General features: G+C 44.9%; 1 protein-coding gene across 1 annotated transcript; it reads left to right on the top strand.

Annotated features, from left to right (window-relative positions):
* Positions 1-8,409: 8,409 nt before the first annotated feature.
* On the top strand, positions 8,410-10,761 carry SOWAHB (sosondowah ankyrin repeat domain family member B). Its single transcript, XM_047091086.1, has one exon. The coding sequence runs from the start codon at positions 8,410-8,412 to the stop codon at positions 10,759-10,761; it is 2,352 nt and encodes a 783-aa protein (XP_046947042.1).
* The last annotated feature ends 8,832 nt before the right edge of the window (positions 10,762-19,593 follow it).

Raw genomic sequence — 19,593 nt, 5'->3', positions numbered from 1 at the left:
GAGAGGGAGATACAGAATCCAAAGCAGGCTCCAGGCTCTGAGCTGTCAGCACAGAGCCTGACGCGGGGCTCAAACTCACAACCTGAGATCAGGACCTAAGCGGAAGTTGAACCCTTAACCGACTGAGCCACCAAGGCACCCCCCCCAATAAATTATTTCTAATAGTAGGTGTTAGGGGCCATCAAAGTTAAGCTCTGAATTCTATATCCAATTGCCCACTTGCCATCTCTACTTAAATGTCTAACGGGCATCTCAGACTTAACTTTTCCCAAATAGAAATGCCTGAGATGCATGGAGGTGGGACACTGATCAAGATGGTCTGGGAGAGGTGATATATGCAGGAAGAATAGATGAGCTAAAGCAGTGACTAAAGGTAGGGCAGTTCCAAACGAGGCACTCATTTTTGCTTTTGTTTTACTTTAGGAAGGAAAACAGCCAGTGGAGGTGACGAGAAGAGGCTGCAGATTCAGGGCAGAGGGGTTCAGAAGGAGTAATGATTCAGAGGAGGTGGGATGCTATGAGGCAAAGGTGGGAAAACAGTGTAGGTATCAGGGTCTTTGAAGGGAAACAGGTACAGAGTAAAGGCTAAATGATGTTGACTCCAGATTAAAATCATCTGTCACTTACTGGCTGTAAAATAGTAGGAAATTACATTCGCTGGATCTTCATTTCCTCAACTATAAAAAAGCATAACAATAGCTCCTAACTCATAGGAATTTGTTAGGAGAATTAAATATATTAATATGTGTTTAAAGTATCTGGCTCAGTGTCTGGCAATGAATATGCAATAAATGTCATTATTACTATTAACATTATTAAAAGTAGCATCAGGTTTAGAATCAGAATGTGAGCACTGAAAGGAACTTCAGAATCATCTAGTCAGATGCCTTCATTGTACAAATGGAGAAACTCAGGCTGAGAGTGTTTGTAAATTGGCCAAGTTTAAAGAAATAGTTGGAGGCAGAGCCAAGACTTGACTAATCAATTGAAAGTCTGCTTTCCCCGAGTGGGCTTCACATATAGATTTGGAAATCCTAAGAATAGAAGTGGTAAGTGAATCTGGGCACACAGTCAAAGTAACTCAAGTAGGACACAGTGAATGAGCAGAGAATGTGGAAAGGAGAAATGGAAAGAAGGGCTAGCAAAAAGGGTGGTCAAGGAGGTAAGAGAAGCACCAGACAAGAGTAATGAAGCCAAGACAGAGACTTCAAAGGATTAAAATGGTCAGCTGAGTCAAATACTCCAGAAAGTTGAGGAAAGAGTATGACTCTAGTGCAAAGTGCTACATTTTAAGTCAACTTGATTTGAGTATCAGTTCCACAAGATGCTAAACTCAGAGAGACTTGGTTTTCCCACGGGTAAAATCAGGATGTATGTGGAAAATCTACTGACTCTTTTGACAAATTGATACCTATACCTTCTAAAGTTGGGAGGAGTCTTTCCACTTGGAGAGCAGTAGCTGGGCCTTAGTCCAGACCCTGAAATTAACCTTACTCTTGTTTCCGTCACACTCATAGCCACAACCAGCAGATGGGCCGTGGGAGAAAAACATGGATTTACAGTTCCTCTCTTTGCCATTAGTATGGCTGAGACACGTTATATAATATTAAGTAAGATACTAGTAAAGGCTAGACCTCTAATGTTGGGGCTGGTCATGGAACTCTTTGTTTCACCTTCTAGATCCCCTCTGTAGATAAATTCATCTCATCCATTAGCTTTAATTTTTTATTATTTTTAATAATAAAATAAGTTTTCAACAATTTTATTATTTTTAAAAATATTTATTTTGGGGACAGTGCAAGCAGGGGAGGGGCAGAGAGAGGGGGTCAGAGGATCTGAAGCAGGCTCTGCACTGACAGGCTGTCAGCATGCAGCCTGATGTGGGGTTCGAACTCATGAACCGCAAGTTCATGAACTGAGCCGAATTTGGATGCTCAACTGACTAAGCCACCCAGATGCCCCAAGACTCTCAGATTTATTTCTCCACTTCTGAATTCACCCCTGAGCTCCAGACCTACATGTCCTGCTACCTTACTCTAGACCATTATTTAGATGTCTAATAATCATCTCAAACTTAAGCTTTCCAAAAGGGAACCCTCGACTTCCTGCCCCCAAACCAGGTCTTACCTCAGTAGTCACGATCTTGGTGAGTTTTAGTCAACACACTAGCACATTCCCTAGGTTTTATCTCCAGAACATTTTCCAAATCTCAATCCCTCTCTACACCTGATACTTGCTATTGCAAACTACCACCATCTCTTCTTACCTGGGCCACCGCAGTAGTCTCCCAAGTGGATTTTCTGCTTCTACCTCAGCATCCCCCTTAATCTATTCTCCACACAGCAACCAGATAAACTGTTTCATATGGAAATCACTGGTTACCCTCCTGATTATAAACCTCCAATGGCTTCCCATCGCACTTAGATTAAATCCCAAACCCCACTAGGCCTTATAAGATCCAACACTGCTCACTGTTTGGACTTCTCACTCCGCATCTCTCACTCTCTCTTTCTTGCTCTCTGATCCAGCTTAGCCCCCAGTTTGCTTTCTGCTCCTGAAACACACCACACTCATTTCTGATGTAACATTAGCTATTCCTTCTATCTGGGGTGCCTTCCCCATCCTGCTCTGCTATTCTCCATCTTTACATGGCTGTCCTCCTCATCACTGAGGTCTCTGTTTATTGTCATCCTCGGAGAGAGGCCTTCTCTGTCCATCCTTGCTAGAGTAGCTCTCTGGTCGGTCTCCATCATATCCATTGGCTTTTGTTTCTAATTAGTTGTCACTAGTGATATTTTCATGTTCACTTTTATGTTTATTGTGACTCTTCCCTACTGGAATGTAAGTTTCCTGAAAGCAGAGATTTTGTCTGTTTGGTTTACCACTGGGTTTTGGAGCCTCTGAAAAATGCATATGCATGGTAGGCCTTCAATGAATACCAATGAACAGACAAACAAATAAATAAAGGTAGGCTCTGGGCTGGAGAAAGGACATAAGTGCAGAGAGCCCTGTATCGTTAGTTCATCTGACTTGTAAGTTAGAGCCCTGAACTTCAGCAGGAAAATGCCTTCCCCTTGCTACTTCAGAGTGCCCTGGGGACTACCCAGACTTGTAGTGAGTGGGTGAGTGAGTGAGAGAGACAAAGAGGAAGGCAGAAAGGAAGAGAAGGGGAAGGAGGAGGAAGAGAAGAGATAGAAAGAGAGACTGGGAGAGAAAGACAGGGTGGTGGGGAGCCCTGGTTTACTCTCATGCTTGTGTAAGGTTCACTTTAGCTCTGGTTTCCCCTGAGGATCTCCCTGCCTACCTGGATGATGGACATTGGGCAGCTCCACCTTCTTGGATAGAAATGTCATTCTATATCCACTGTAGAGGTTTGGACCAAAGGCAAAGAATAAGCACATCAGAATACATCCTACAAGAAATACAATCATATTAATAGCAAAGAGAGCTACTTTGTGCAAGGCAATGGTCTCTACTCTACACATTTCCCACATGTATTCTGAAGATCAGATAAAGGGAAGTGATCTGGATTGTGCCACACATGGATAAGTCACTATATTACACTGCTGATGAGGAGAGTGAGTACTCCTGGCAAAATGCCCTCTGTGTTACTCATGCCACAAGACTGGGGGGTTTACAAAGGCGATTTTGGTGTCCTCTCTATCCCAGATGACTCCCATATCTCCTTCAGCACCCCCTCATGGTTCCGTAATGTTACGATGCTCTCACTTCCACTATGCTTCATCCTCATGGTTGCACTCTGAATCTTATCGTACCCTCAAAACAACTCCACTGTGGAAACCTTCAGCCAGAAGACGGAAGAATATTTGATATTCCGCTCACAATATCCCACCCTTCTAGCTCTCATATTCACTTACTCCCATTGTCCCTGCTTTTCAAACCCCACCAAGACTTCCTCAAACCTTTTCTCCCCATCTCTTAGCCCACCAATTAATGTAGTAGCTATTTTTTTTTCTTTCTATTCTCAATAGGAAAAGTGGCTCTCCCTGTCCTGTCCCGGGAATCTCTCTACCTGAACTCTGGACTCCAGCCCCACCTCCAGCTCCTAATTTATCAATTATTTACTCTCTCCTCTAGGTCTTCAACTTATCTCTTCCTGGCGTTTTTCCCTCAGCACATAGATCATATCTCTTCAAACAACCACTGAAAAAACAACCAACCAAACTTAGATTACAGGATCTGATATTCTCCTTATCTAGATTTCTCTCCTTCCTTTCATGGCCAAGTCTCTCACCCCACGGTCACCCCACTCACTCTTCATCCCTCTGAAACCTGACTTCTGTCCCCACCACTCTTCTGACACTGCTCCAGACCAGACTCCAGTGACCTAACAAGCTATGGTCCTATTTCACTTCTTATCAAACTTGGCGTCATCTCTAGAAAGCTGTCCCTTCTTCTGCTTCTGTGCTTCTGTGCCACCCCACTCTGTGGTGTTCCTCTTCCTCCAGCAGCTCCTTCTAAGTCTCCCTAACTCATTTCTATTCCTCTTTCTCTTTGGTAAGGGAGGATTTACCCTCCACCCCTTCCCTTCCCACCGCCTGTAAATCTCTCTCTAAGCAATTTTGTCATTGCCTAAGGCTTCAACAGTTATTCACATATGCTAATCTCATACATTCTTGGAGTCTCAAACCTATATTGCTTTCTAGATATTCCTGTTTTTATGGCCCACAGGCACCTCTACCTCAATATGCCTTGAATGGAATTTATAATCTTTCCCATTTCAAAAACTGACTTTCCTCCATATTTTCTATCCATGTAGATATAACAACTATCCATCCAGTGACTCAGGCTAGATGCAAGAGAGAAGCCAAGTTTGTTCCTCCCCACCTCAACTGTGTCCTCTCCACCATCCTGGCTCCTCTGGCTCCAAATCCTGTCGAATTTACCCACTAGCTATCTCTTCAATCCATCTGTTCATCTCCCTGTCTTTGACACTGCTGGACTCAGACCTTTCACAACCTTGTTCTGGATCATCTCAATAACTTCTGGACTGTTCTCCCTGCTGAGAGCTTCCTCTCCCTCCTCCAGCCTGGAGATTTGATACTGTTTTTTTCTTTGTCATGGCGATTCATTTATGTCCTTTTTTCTCTTTAGTGTCTTTTTCAAACTAAAAAGTAATACACTGTTATTGTAAAATAGCCAAAAAGTTTATAAGGTCATAAAGAAAAAGTTAAAGTCACCTTAATCCAGTCCTCAAATCTTACTCCCAAATAAGCCTTTTGGTTTTTCTTTTTTTCTTTTTTTTAAAATTTTTTTTTTCAACGTTTATTTATTTTTGGGACAGAGAGAGACAGAGCATGAACGGGGGAGGGGCAGAGAGAGAGGGAGACACAGAATCGGAAACAGGCTCCAGGCTCTGAGCCATCAGCCCAGAGCCCGACGCGGGGCTCAAACTCACGGACCGTGAGATCGTGACCTGGCTGAAGTCGGACGCTTAACCGACTGCGCCACCCAGGCGCCCCGCCTTTTGGTTTTTCTAAAAATATGATCATATTCAACATATTCTATTTGTTTTACTTTAAGAGGCACTTGTTTTTCCTCGCATTTAACATCTCTGAAACCAAAATGTATCATACAATCCATGGCATCTTAAATTTCTTAAATATACTACTGTTCTGCAATGTACTATTTTTACTTATTAATCTGGGTCATGATTCCAAACCAGCACTGCCTCCAGGATGATCTTTCTAAAGTACGAATCTAGTCAGGTCACTACCTTCCCCAAAATTCTTCAAAGCTCCCCTCCTTTCCCCTCCCCCGTCCCCCCCACCACCCCACCTCCATTCCCCTCCATGCTATAGGCCCTTCATTTTCTGACTCTCCTGCTTTTCCAGTTTCTTTTCCGGCACATCTGCACACAGTCTTCCTTAAAGCCTAGTACAGTAAAACCTGGATTACCAGTAACTTGTTCTGCGAAGGTTCTGCAAGATGAGCAAACATTTCTACTAAATTTTAACTTGATAAATGAATGATGTCTTGCAATACAAGTGTATGAGTAGTGCTTCAAGTCCAAACTTATGTCCATATCATCACTCCTCCTTGCCATTAGACCCCTTCTTTTATTTTTAAAAAATGTTTCTTATTTATTTTCGAGAGAGAGAGAGCGAGAGCGAGCAGAGGAGGAGCAGAGAGAAAGGGAGACAGAGAATCCCAAGCAGGCTCCTCACTGTCAGCATAGAGGCTGATGTGGGGCTCCAACTCACCAACTGTGAGATCATGACCTGAGCTGGAATCAAGTCTGATGCTTAACTGAGCCCCCCAGGTGCCCCAAGACCCCTTGTTTAACCAGAAGTTTTGAGAAATATCAAAGGGCGGGGGGGGGGGGGAATGGTTCTTTCCACTTTCTGCTCTAAAACGCCCACCTGAGTTCACCATTTGGACTCCTTCCTGCCGTAGGCATACACACATCTCAGTCCCATCAAAACTCCACACCAGGAAATAAACACAAAAGGAAGCTGAAGTTTAATACAAAACTTTTATTTCAATCATCTGAAAAACTTGATGTTAATGTTCCACCTCAGCAAAACCCACTATCCCCCTCTCAACCCAGTGTTGGGTTTGAACCACCATTGGCATTTGAAAATGCCAAAAACAGACAAAAATTGTTCCCAGTTCTTCATTCTGACCTAGATAATGTAAAGCCAAGGCTTCCAATTCATTCATGGAAAACTACCAGGGTACTACTGGGAACTGAAAGCTCATGTGCCTGGCAGTCACGAAGATTGGTCCGTGTTGACAACTATCGGGCCAACATACTTTCAACACCCTCCCTTAGGCAAAAAGGATAGGGACTCATGAAACCACCAAAAATAGTAGAGCAGAAGGAAAAGTGCAAAGATAAGCGGGGAGTATAGGAGAAAAAAGTGTAGTGACAGGGCAGGAGATAGAGACTTTATAATAGGAAATACAGCTGAAGGAAAGAGTGGGGGAGGGCATGGAACTGTACAGGTACACACACAGGTAAAACAATAAAAGTATCTTGGGCATGGAAACAGAACCGACAAACAAGAAAGACCTCCACTCAAAGACCTCAATTAAAGAAAGTAAACAGATGAAATGGAAGGGGAAAGCAGTTGTTAGGAAAAGCATTGTAATTCCACAGTCTTGAGGCCAATGAAAAAGACAGCTCCAATCTACAAATGGACTGGATATTAGGAAGTTTGCAGCCTCTCAATGGAGAATGAGAGTCAAGCCGCCATTCTAAGGTTGGGAGCAGTGGGGTTAAAGTAGGCAAGCTTGTAATGTGCACCTTAATAGGCTTCAACCTGTGGGGAGAAACCTTACATTCCGAGAGGAAAGACAAGAAACACCACTCAGGCCAACACAAAAGGGACTGTACAAAAATCTCTTCTGTTCACAAACTTTGGAGTAAATAGAAGCAAGGTAACAATAGACAACAAATACCTTAACTGCATAGTTCCTGTTCCCTTAAAGCTGCTGGGGCAATCAACTATCTGATTTTTCCTAAACGTGAGACAATTACTAAGGCAAAGAAAGGCCGAAACCAACCGGCAACTTTCAGCATGATTTCTCCTTTCAGTACAGACTTAGGTGTATTTAGATCTCTTGCAGCCGGGTGCCGTGCCGGAGGAGAAGCCGGGGCAGTGTGTCCAGATCAAGGAAGGCTTATTTGAGACGCAAAGTCTTCAATACCACGACTTCAATACCACCTCAGGGAATCTGAAATTACTACCCCAGAGCGTTAATAAAAGCACCTTTTTGAGAGACCGCAGAATGCCAGTAAATTTACACCTTCTTCCCCACCCATCGACTTTCGCCATGACTTGCGCAGGAACGGGTTTTCCTTGCTTTCGTTTCTATGTGGCCGAGACCCAAAGGAGCGGCCGGTCGCTTACCTGCTTTCCATTTCCCGGCCCGGGAGGGGCTCCGCGTCCTGCAGAGAGGTTCGCTGCCGGCTCCCTCTGGCTGGCGACTCACCTACGGAGCTGTCTCTGGCTGGGACCAGCCTGACTCATCTGGGAGAGGTGGCAGGGCCGGGGAGACCTCAGAGGGCGGAAGGACAGGAGGAGGCGGGCCGGGCCCTTCCTCCAGAGCCAGGGAAGAGGCGTCGCCGGGGCGCAGGTGAAACCGATTCCGACCTATCCCGGGAACTTTCGCTGCGGGGACTCGCTGGGAGAGGCCCGCGTCGCGCAGGGGCGGTGGGGGAACCGCCCTCTCCCACCCGGACTGCGTGCGGGGGCTCAGCCCGGGGGCCTCGCGCGCTCTTGGCGCGCTCCGGGACTGCAAGCAGCGCCGCCCTCCACGGCTGATGGAGGCGGGTGGTGCCGCCCCGAGCGCAGGTGACACACCGCAGGCCAGGGTTTCGGCTGGCAGGGGAGAGCGCTGGGAGGGCGCGGACACCCGGGGCCAGGGGACGACAAGGCAGCGATGGCCCGAGAGTTGAGCCAGGAGGCACTACTGGATTTTCTGTGCCAGGCTGGAGGAAGAGTGACCAACGCCGCCTTGCTGGGCCACTTCAAGAGCTTTCTCCGAGACCCCGACGCGCCCCCCAGCCAACACCAGCGCCGCCGCGAGCTCTTCAAGGGCTTCGTCAACTCGGTAGCCGCAGTGCGCCAGGACCCCGACGGCACCAAGTATGTGGTGCTCAAGAGGAGGTACAGGGACCTTTTGGGGGAGGAGGGGCTGCAGCGACCCCGCGACCCGCCCGCTGCCGCCGCCCCTACAGGGAGAGCTGCTCCCTGTTCCCCGCAAGGCGCCCGCCAAAGGGATCCGCCGCCGCAGCCGCCCAGGAGGCGGCGGCACGAGAAGGGGCCAGAGGAGGAGCCAGCAGGTGCCGCAGCCCCAGCCGCCCACGCAGGTTGTAATGGACTCACCGCCAGCCGCACCCGGGAGGCAGCCCGGGGAGGCGGCGGGCGGAGGGGCGGCTCTGGCCACAGGGCCGGAGCGAGGTGCGCAGCTGTGGAGACGCAGGGCCGCTGCTGCTGGGAATGCCACCAAAACAGCCTGGAGGGACTCCCGGGCGAGCAGGTGCTCGGCGCAGTCCCAGACCCCGCCACCGCCACCGCCACTGCCGGGGACAAGCCGGCGCGTGTCCCGCTGGCCCGGGATGATCGCGAGCCTCCCGGGCAGCAGCCGGAAGGCTTGCCCGCTGAGCACGCACCGGTGCCCACAGCGCCCTGCTCTCCTCCTGCAACCGTCGAGGCTGCTGGAAGTGGGGCTTGGCCGCCTCCTCTCCTGTCCCTCCCTACTTCCCCTGCAGACCAGCCAGAGCTGCTGACCCCGAGCTCTCTGCATTATTCCATCCTGCAGCAGCAGCAACAGCGCACTTGGGAATGGGTGGCCAGACATCCCCAGATACCCAAGGCCCGGAACCAAGGACCCATCAGAGCCTGGTCAGTGCTGCCGGACAATTTCCCCCAGATACCATCTGAGCCCAACTTCTGTGTCCCAGAACCTAACTCAGAGCCTCTAGACCCCTCTCTTTCATCTCATTCTCTCCTTCCTGTTGTTCCGGAATCCTGTCCCCAGAATACTCCATTGACAGTCTTTCGTAGCATTCGTAGTCAGCTGTCCCTCCAAGATCTGGATGACTTTGTGGACCAAGAGAGCCATGGCAGCGAGGAGAGCAGCAGTGGGCCCAAAGAATCCCCAGGGGGTTCTGAAGAGGGGCTGCAAGTTACCCTGGGAACCCCAGATTGGAGAAAGCTCAGGGATCCGGCTGGGGGCCTTTCTCCAAAAGAGGGCAGCCCCAGCAGGAGCCCTCAGGGCCTCAGAAACAGAGGGGATGGTCACACCTCTCAGCAGGTCTCGACAAAGGCTAATGGCCTTGTAGGCCACCCCCAGGAGTCTTTCCCCTGGCCAACTCCTAAGTTAAGGAGAGCCCTCAGGAGGAGCTCACAGGCAGGGAGAGCCAAATTGTCTTCTTCTGATGAGGAGTGTCTTGAGCAGGACTTGCTGAAAAGGACTCGTCGCCCACCACGGTCCAGGAAACCATCCAAGGCAGGAGCAGTGTCCAGCCCAAGAGTGGATGCTGCTTTGACACCACAATCTGCAGACATTAAGGCTGCTGCTGCTGCTGCTGAGTGGCGTCCTCACACCCCCTGGGCCGAGGGTGGGGAGGAATCTGCAGCCTTGGTCCCGCACAGACCTGAGCACAAGTCATCTCTGGTCCCCCTAGATGCCAGGGAGCATGAATGGATCGTGAAGCTTGCCAGTGGCTCTTGGATTCACGTGTTGACTTTGTTTTGGGAGGACCCCCAGCTGGCTCTGCACAAAGACTTCTTGACTGGGTACACGGCCTTGCACTGGATAGCCAAACATGGTGACCTCAGGGCCCTTCAGGACTTTGTCTCTAGTGCACAGAAAGCCGGGGTTACTCTTGATGTAAATGTGAAGTCCAGTTGTGGATATACCCCTCTGCACCTTGCAGCCATTCACGGCCACCAGGGGGTCATCAAAGTGCTAGTGCAGAGGTTGGCTTCTCGGGTCAATGTCCGGGACAGCAGTGGGAAGAAGCCATGGCAGTATCTGACCAGTAATACCTCTGGGGAGGTATGGCAGCTACTGGAAGCCCCTCGGGGAAGGCCCATTTTTCCTGTCTATCCTTTAGTCCGAAGCTCTTCCCCCACCAGGAAGGCCAAGAGCCGGGAAATATCTAGAAATATCACCCGGAAGTCTTCCTTTGCTGCACTACTCAAAAGTCAGCACAGCAAATGGAAATTGGCCAACCAGTATGAGAAATTCCCCAATCCAAGGGAAAGAGAAGAGTATAGTGACTGAGGTGGGCCCCTCTTTTGAACATGCAGCCACACACCACACACCAGCACATCCTTGAGGTGTTCATTGAGAAAATTCAGGGGGAATAGAAAAATTGCTGAGGCGTTGGTAAGGAAGAGATCGTCTGACGTGGTTTACCTCGTGTTTACCTGCCTGGATTTTATGTCAGCGCATCCTGAACCTTAGGGGTCACCCAAACTTTCTGACAGCTCAAGTCTTTGGGCCATTGAAACCTAGACACAGGGCAGAGTCAGACTTAAAACCCAGTAAATAGTCTTCCTCTTTCCTTGTCACCACAGATCTGGGCACAGTGAGCCACATTGGTTTTCGAAGCAGCAGCCCCAGGCCTTGACTACAGAGAGAACAGATGTTTAAGAAAAAGGGAGCCAATTCAAGGGATTGAGGAAGCTCAAACAAAATCCTCTGGCTAGTACCTCTCTGGCCTCTATTCATTTGGAGAATAAATCCTGGCTGAGTGGAAAGCACCAGGTTTGAAATCAGATGGCTCCTATTTTCTTCTTTTTCTCTTTTTCTTCCTTCCCTCCCTGCCTCCCCCTCCTTCTCCCCTTCCTCCTTCCCTCTCCTTCTTTCCTTCCTTCCTCCTTCCTTCCTCCCTCCCTCCTCCCTCCTTTCTTCCTTCCCTCTTCTTTCTTTCCCTTTCTTTCTTTTCTTTCCCTTTTTCTTTCTTTTCTTTCCCTTTCTTTCTTTTCTTTCTTTCTTTCTTTCTTTCTTTCTTTCTTTCTTTCTTTCTTTCTTTCTTTCTTTCCTTCTTTCTTTCCAAATCAATGAAATAAAATTATTACTGGAGAGTGGAACTTATTTTAAGATTCCTCAGCCCTATCTTCAGATCTTCCTTTGAATTCAACCTAAGGTGGCTAATATGCGAGATGATTAATACCTTATTTGTATCTCTTCTCCATGATTAGAGAAGCAGTTAGGTAGGATCCAGTTATGACTGGCATTCAGGCTCTGCTTTTTTAAATAAATCAACCTAAGGGAAACTTTCCAAATGTAAAAACTGTTGGCTCATTTGCATAGTTGCTGAAATCATCTTTCATGGAAACTCCCTGTGTAACAAATGGCAAAATCAGCATTAGTAGTTTTCAATAGGATGGAAGAGCCAATGTTCATATTCTGGGGAAGCAATAAGGGTTAAGAGGTAAATGCTTCCCCACCGGGAATTTTCTAAGCTGCTAAAAATATAATTTAATTTGCACTAAACTTGTTGCCAATTAAGATTAAACATTAGCCTTGAAGTGCTGTATCTCTAACAGGAAGTGTTCCTTTTATTTGTTTGTGATGGTTCTGATCTCTGTGGGTCCATGGAATGAGAGAATGGCTACTCTGTAAATTGCAGTAGAACATTAAGGTTTCAGAATGTAAATTCAAAGAGAGCTGAAAAATTAAATTTCCCTATGGAAATTGTTAATATTTTATGGAATGTTTTCATGTGCAATGTCAGTGATGTATTTTCACAGTATTTTTGTGTTTCTTCTGGTTATTTTTCACCATTGAAATATCAACAAATCTTTATAAGTTATTGTACTTATGCTGATTACTATTGACTTTCTTCTTTAGAAAATTGTGTTTCAAATGAGTGTCAAATATTTCTTTCTTTATAGTTTTACCTTATAATTTTGCTGAAATAAATATAACTCTGTTCAATTAGAAAACATACGAAAGATAGGTATAATACATAACTCTACAGGTTGTTTTTTTCCAAAAAGACCTTTATAAGAGATGAAGCTTTGGCAAATCAAATCAAGAAAAAAACAACTATCACAGACGGTGGGGGCATGATTAGGAGAAATGAAATTTGAAAGCATAAAAGATAAACAACTATATAAGTACCCTAGTGAGAGATTTTCAAGGAAAAAAATTTATAAATATCAACTTTTTTTAAAAGTCAAAGAATGTTTTTACCTTACCATATTTTCATCACAACATCAATTTATTCAGCAAACCTATTATTGCCTAGTGCTGTGGGGTTTACAAGGGTGAGTGCGCTGTGACCTCACCTTTCTTTTTAAATTTTTTTTTTTCAACGTTTATTTATTTTTGGGACAGAGAGAGACAGAGCATGAACGGGGGAGGGGCAGAGAGAGAGGGAGACACAGAATCGGAAACAGGCTCCAGGCTCTGAGCCATCAACCCAGAGCCTGACACGGGGCTCGAACTCCCGGACCGCGAGATCGTGACCTGGCTGAAGTCGGACGCTTAACCGACTGCGCCACCCAGGCACCCCTGTGACCTCACCTTTCTTGAAACTTACCATCTAATAATTCATCTTAACTTAAAGTCTAATGAGATTTGTTGCTGATTGATGTATACCTTATCTTGCTCCCAAGGTGTCTTTCAAAGCTGCATTGTATTAGATATAAGCTTTTAAAATGAGACAGAGAGTGGGGCGCCTGGATGGCCCAGTTGGTTAATTGTCCTACTCTTGATCTCAGCTCAGTTCTTGATCTCAGGGTCATGAGTTCAAGTCTCACCTTGAGCTGCACACTGGGTGTGAAGCCTACTTAAAACAAAATGAGACAAAGAGAAAAAAAGTGGTACCAGGAATGAGGACAAAACAACCACTATGCAAGAAAAGATTTTCAGTGTCCTAAGTACAAAATTAAGCGCTCCAGAGAATTTCAAAGGAGAGATTTCCTTGGGCTGGGAAAATCAGGGAGGGCTTCATGGAGGCCTGGGATCTTCAAGTGAATGCTGCTGGCTTTCCAAAGAAACCAGCTTTATTGGTTCTACCACATTCTTGACATCTGTTTCAGTGTGTGATTTGCATAGCACTGGTGTTGACAGATGGCTCACTGGCTAGAACACAGTCCTGGGTCTCATGTTGATTCTTATGAGGATTCAGGTTCCTTTGGCCTTTGTCCACACATCATACTTATGGCTTTGGTTAACTCTCTTACATGGTCAACATTTATGTTAGGAGGGGGCAGGGCTGAAGAGGGTACTGAGAGCAGAGTAAAATACAAATCTGATTGTGTCACTCTCTTGCTCAACTTGTGAAGTCCAGGCTAGGAGGGCTGACAGGCCTACAGCATATTTTTCCAGCCTCCTGCCAACCACTCCCTGGCATGAACCCTACACTGCAGCCACACCAGACCCACTGGAGTGCTAATGGCCCTACCCTCTCAGTTTCTGTCTTGGTACTAAATTCCCTCAGCTCAGAATCCCTATCACAGTTTAAGTGGCAACCTTTTCCTTATTTTTCAAGGGACAGCTCAAATGTCAAGCCTCTAAGAAGATTCCAGGGTAAACACCTTCAAACCAGAAGATGTATAGCTTTTTCACCAGAATTCTCATAATGCTGTGCACACACTTCCCTGAAAGTTTCTGCCACAGGGCAGTTTAATAAATTGTTTGAATGTTTTATTTTTCCTGAAGACTTTGAACATCTGAAGATTGGAGAATATGTTTTCAATGCATCAAAATTTAGCAGATATTTATGGAACATCTACTATGTGACAAAGATATAATTCTTTTCTTCAAGAAGTCATAATCTATTGGGGAAGGAGGGTCACTGAAAAATAATTTTAGCACCGCAAAGTAGGTGGATAGATGTGTGCATCTAGACTATGAGAATAGTATTTGTGGAGGATTTTCTTTGTATTAGGCTCTATGTTTGTAGGACATACAACATGTTTATAGAAATACAACATCCAATAAGGTAGACACATTTCCTGCTCTCACAGCACTTTTCAGGACCAGGGAAGTTGAGAAGGTAAAATGGGGTTGCCTGGGTGGCTCAGTTGGTTAACTGTCTGACTCTTGATTTCGGCTCAGGTCATGATCTCAGGGTCGTGAGATCCAGTGAGCCTCTGTGGGACTTTGTGCTGGTAGTGGAGCCTGCTTAAGATTCTCTCTCTTTCTGGGGCACCTGGGTGGCTGTCAGTTAAGCATCCAACTTCAGCTCAGGTCATGATCTCATGGCTCGTGAGTTCGAGCCCCGTGTCAGGCTCTGTGCTGACAGCTCACAGCCTGGAACCGGCTTTGAATTCTGTGTCTCCCTCTCTCTCTGCCCCCTCCCCTGCTCCCACTCTGTCTCTGTCTCTCTCAAAAATAAATAAACGATAAAAACAATAAAAAAAAAGATTCTCTCTCCTTCTTCCTCCACCCCTCCTCCTCATGCTCTCACACTCTCTCTGGAAAGAAAACAACAAAATAACAACAAAAAAAAGGTAAAATGGAAGTTAGTCTTTGAAGGACCAAGTGGAGAAAGAAGGAGAGAATATTCCAGAAGAAGAAAGGAGCTTGAGTAAAGCTGCAGGGTGTGTTTGAGGGATACTTGGACACTTGTGGCTGTGGCGAATACACAGGCTGAAGTGAGGTAGTGTGGAAACAGATGAAGATATAACGGTAATTTAAGGCCAGGTTGAGAAAAGGGTCTTTTATGCTATGTCAAGAAATACAGGCATTTTTGGGGCGCCTGGTTGAGCGTCTTATTTCAGCTCAGGTCATAATCTCGCCGTCCATGAGTTCGAGCTTGGCATCGGGCTCTGTGCTGACAGCTCAGAATCTTCTTCAGATTCTGTGTCTCACTCTCTCTCTCACCTCCCCTGCTTGCACTCTGTCTTTCTCTCTCTCAAAAATAAATAAACATTAAAAAAATATTTTTAAAGAAATATAGGCGCTTTCTAAGAAGCTAAGGATTGTCGAAACTCCTCCAGAAAGCCTTAGTGTTATTGCAAATATAGATGATTTCCTAAAGTCTTAATATGAAGACAAAAATATATATCAAAGTATTAGGTAGGATGTACTTAGTTTAAAAGTTTCCCTTTCAAATCTTTCTTAAGTCTTCAGTGTTGTTAATGCTTATTTGCCAGGAAGTAGTGGTAGGCAACAGAATAATTTAACAAATGGCAATTTAATAATAAAGACAAACATCAGAAACTGTTGGATAACCTTAGCTCAATCTCTTGCCTTTTTGTGTAGACATAGTTGTAAAGTAGTGAATTTCAATCTTATAAATATATATGGTATATACCACAGTCTTATTTCCTGCTAGTAAAATCGCTTATGGTTCAACATTTCAGGATGTTACCTATAGCATGCCAAGACTTCCGGACGTTTTTGATTGTAAATTTTTTAATTTTTTTTTAACATTTATTTATTTTTTGAGAGACATAGAGACACAGAGCACAAGTTGGGGAGGGGCAGAGAGAGAAGGAGACACAGTATCCGAAGCAGGCTCCAGGCTCCGAGCTGTCAGCACAGAGCCCGACGCCAGGCTCGAATTCACAAACTGTGAGATCATGACCTGAGCCGAAGTTGGACGCCCAACCAACTGAGCCACCCAGGCGCCCCTGATTGTAAATTTTTAAAAATAACTATTGAGATTCAATTCCCATACCATACAATTCACCTATTTAAAACATACATTTCAGTGGGTTTTAGTGTATTCTCAACCATCACCACAATAAATTCCTGTATAAGTTTGAGACCCACTGACCCAGGCAATGGGAAGCCATTGACAATTTATTGCAGGGGAATGCTTTATGTAGACTGAAGCAAAACAGATTCCTCTTGCTAGGGTAAGGGAAACAAACAAGAAGCAGAGACCAGTTACTATAGTTTCTTAGATTTATGTTAGAAATGTTACAAATATCGTAGCCAGATAAGGTGAATAAGATTGGTTGCCTACAGTGAGGAGAGCAAATTCTAGTCAGAGAGGCTGATTTGGTTGAATAGAATTAGGGAAGAACCAAAAGGGTCTATTTCCTCTCATCTGTAAACTGCCCTTGTTCAGTGATTATATCATTTGATTACTCTGATGACTGTCTAGGTTCATGATGCCACTGGATCTAAGAGTGTCAAACTCTATATGGGCTGATCAGCATAGCAGAACTAGAGTGTGTGCTTGTGTTTGCTAACATCAAACAAATAATTCAAAATGTGTAATGAAAGCATAGGGAGGTGCAGTACTTAAGCACATGACAATGAAGCTAGGTTGCCTGAGTTCCTCTGTGCCTGGTCCACAATAGATCTTGAATAAATGTTAGCTGTTACCTATTTATTTATTTATCTATAGAGGGAGAGAGCATGTGCATACAAGCAGGGGAGGGACAAGAGAGAGAATCTTTTTTTTAATGTTTATTTATTTTGAGAGACAGAGACAGAGAGCACGCATGAGTGGGGAAGGGGCAAAGAGGGAGAGAGAGAATCCCAAGCAAGCTCCACATCGTCCGCATGGAGCCCCACAGAGGGCTCAATTCTACAAAACTGTGAGATCACGACCCGAGCTGAAATCGAGAGACGGACACTTAACCGACTGAGCCATCCAGGCACCCCAGCTGTTATTATTTTTAACACCATTTAAAATAAGCAGTTCACTTTAAATTTCCATCTATGCTGGAGACAAAAATCCTCTGGTTGATTAAAAAGGTGCTACAAGAACAAGGTTTGCTACTCAAACGTTTTTCCTTATGCTCCTACATAAAAAAGATGCTCGCATTTCTCATTTCTGCTGAAAAAGTCTATTTATCCCTTGTGTGTAACAATCACTAGCTATTACGATATGTCATTAAACAGAATTATGTCGAACTGAAGTCACATAAACTGACAGTTGTCAAATTAGCAGTTCTGTTCCAGCCTGGAACTAAAACCCGGGCAAAACTCTGAAGAGGTAAGGTTTATGAGGAGTTGAGTGTGTGGTTATTTGAAGCCATTATCACTTGTGAAATTTAAAACATCTAAATTCAACTATGTAGTAAACTTCATCAAAATTTCACTAACTTGGTCAAAATCAAATCTCATTGAAGTGGATTAAAAATTATTGACATTGGGGCACCTGGCTGGGTCAGTCAGTAGAGCGTGCAACTCTTGATCTCAGAGTTGTAAGTTCAACCCCCACGTTGGGTGTAGAGATACCTTAAAAATAAAATCTAAAAAAAATTATTGACATATTAAATTATTCCTCCTTTTTGGTCTGAAAATAGTACTTCTTGATCCCCACCTCCAAGTTTAACTCTTCTACTTTTTAAGAGTTGGGTTAAAAAAAAAAGCATTATTGTATGTAAATTATGCCTCAATTAGGCAAGGAAATGATAAGACAAATAAAGATAATTTTCAACTAGTTTGTTGGGACCAAAGCCAGCACCCTGTTTTGAGAGGGTCTAATTCTTTTCTGTGTTCTATTTCTTCTGTTGAGATGAGTAAACACTCCCAAATCTAGCAGTTTCTAAAAGGTATTTCTATACCATCAGTCTTTCTGAAACCATAAGAGTTAATCTTACAGGACTTGAAGCTTTTTGCCATTTATGTCCTGAAATACAATCAGCTTTCCACTGAGCTCTTATCTTTTGCTGTCGACTAGGGAAGTGATGCAGGGACATGAATATAGTGAAACCAAGCAATTTACCTCAATCCCACGAGGGGTCTCATAGTCCGAATGACTGAGACCGGGAGGAATCAGGCCAGGAATAGTCCTATTTCCTTAGTGGTCTGAGGACTTAGGCTTGCCACATCACATAAGGTTGTCTCAATGAGAGTATTTGGGGTTTCTAATTAAAATGAACTTTAAAAAGTGAGCAAATGAAGGGCGCCTGCGGGGCTTAGTTGGTTAAGCGGCCAACTTTGGCTCAGGTCATGATCTTGAAGTTTGCGAGTTGGAGCCCTGCTTCCAGACCCCTCCAGATCCTCTGTGCCCCTCTCTCCCCGCCCCTCCCCCACTCACACTCGGTCTCAAAAAAAAATAAACATTAAAAAAAGTTTTTAAAAGTGAGCAAATGAGGGGTGCCTGGGTGGCTCAGTCGGTTGAGCGTCTGACTTCGGCTCAGGTCATAATCTCTCGATCCGTGAGTTCAAGCCCCGCGTCGGGCTCTGTGCTGACAGCTCAGAGCCTGGAGCCTGTTTCAGATTCTGTGTCTCCTTCTCTCTCTGACCCTCCCCCATTCATGCTCTGTCTCTCTCTGTTCCCAAAATAAATAAACTTAAAAAAAAAAGTGAGCAAATGAGTATTCATTCAGCTAATGCCAATAGCTTTGTCTGAACTGATGGTCTAGGGAGTCATATTGATTTTTCTTTCTGGAAAGGGCTAGCATATATCACCTACATAGGACTAGCTATGCCTTTACAGTGTATGTTGACTGAATGTTCTTAATTTTCACCTCGTATGACATTAAATTGCTCTATGCTGAATATGAAATCTCTGTGAGCCTTGATTTTGTGAGGAAAGGAGAGGGGAAAGAAAAAGAAAAAGAGACCAATGGCATCAAGTTGGCCTCTGATCTTCAGGATGGAAGGTGCTGAAATGTGCAATATTACTAACAGGTAGCAGCAAATTTGGGGAAACCATAAAAGGTGGATTTTGCTTTATCCTGAGGCCAAATCTTCTCACAGTAGTGATTTTAATTCTTGATTCCTAAGGGTCATATGACCTAAGTAACATTTCCTAATGGCATATAATTAGCTAATCCGTGGAGCCATCTCTCTGTGCATTGCAGAGAGATCAGAAAATATTGCCCTGATTTCTTGGGCAAGATTCCTGATGCCTGTTACAGATGCTTGGGAAAACCGAATTCTAGAACCACCTTTCAAAACTGAGGTATAAGCACTTCTTTCAGAATCAGTGTGAATTTCAGTGTAGATGATATTTCACAGACATTTTCTCTTCTGATCTTCGTTCTTGGCCAGCAACAGGCTTTAGTCAGGGACTGACTGAGGGGTTGAAACGCAAGACTACTTATTAAGATGGTAAAATTATTTGAAAACATCAATTACTGGTGTTATTGATATTTCTGTCACCCCCACACCCACCATGTATGTTCTAAAAGCGTAATGGGGAGTTAAACTGGTTGTAGCTGTATTCTTCCACCATAGGATTTA

The sequence above is a fragment of the Lynx rufus genome, unplaced genomic scaffold, assembly GCF_022079265.1.
Source record: "Lynx rufus isolate CCGP_SWC_20201006 ecotype Redwood Valley unplaced genomic scaffold, mLynRuf1.p SCAF_3, whole genome shotgun sequence".
Taxonomy (NCBI): Eukaryota; Metazoa; Chordata; class Mammalia; order Carnivora; family Felidae; genus Lynx; species Lynx rufus.
This window is presented reverse-complemented; position numbering and strand designations above follow the sequence as displayed.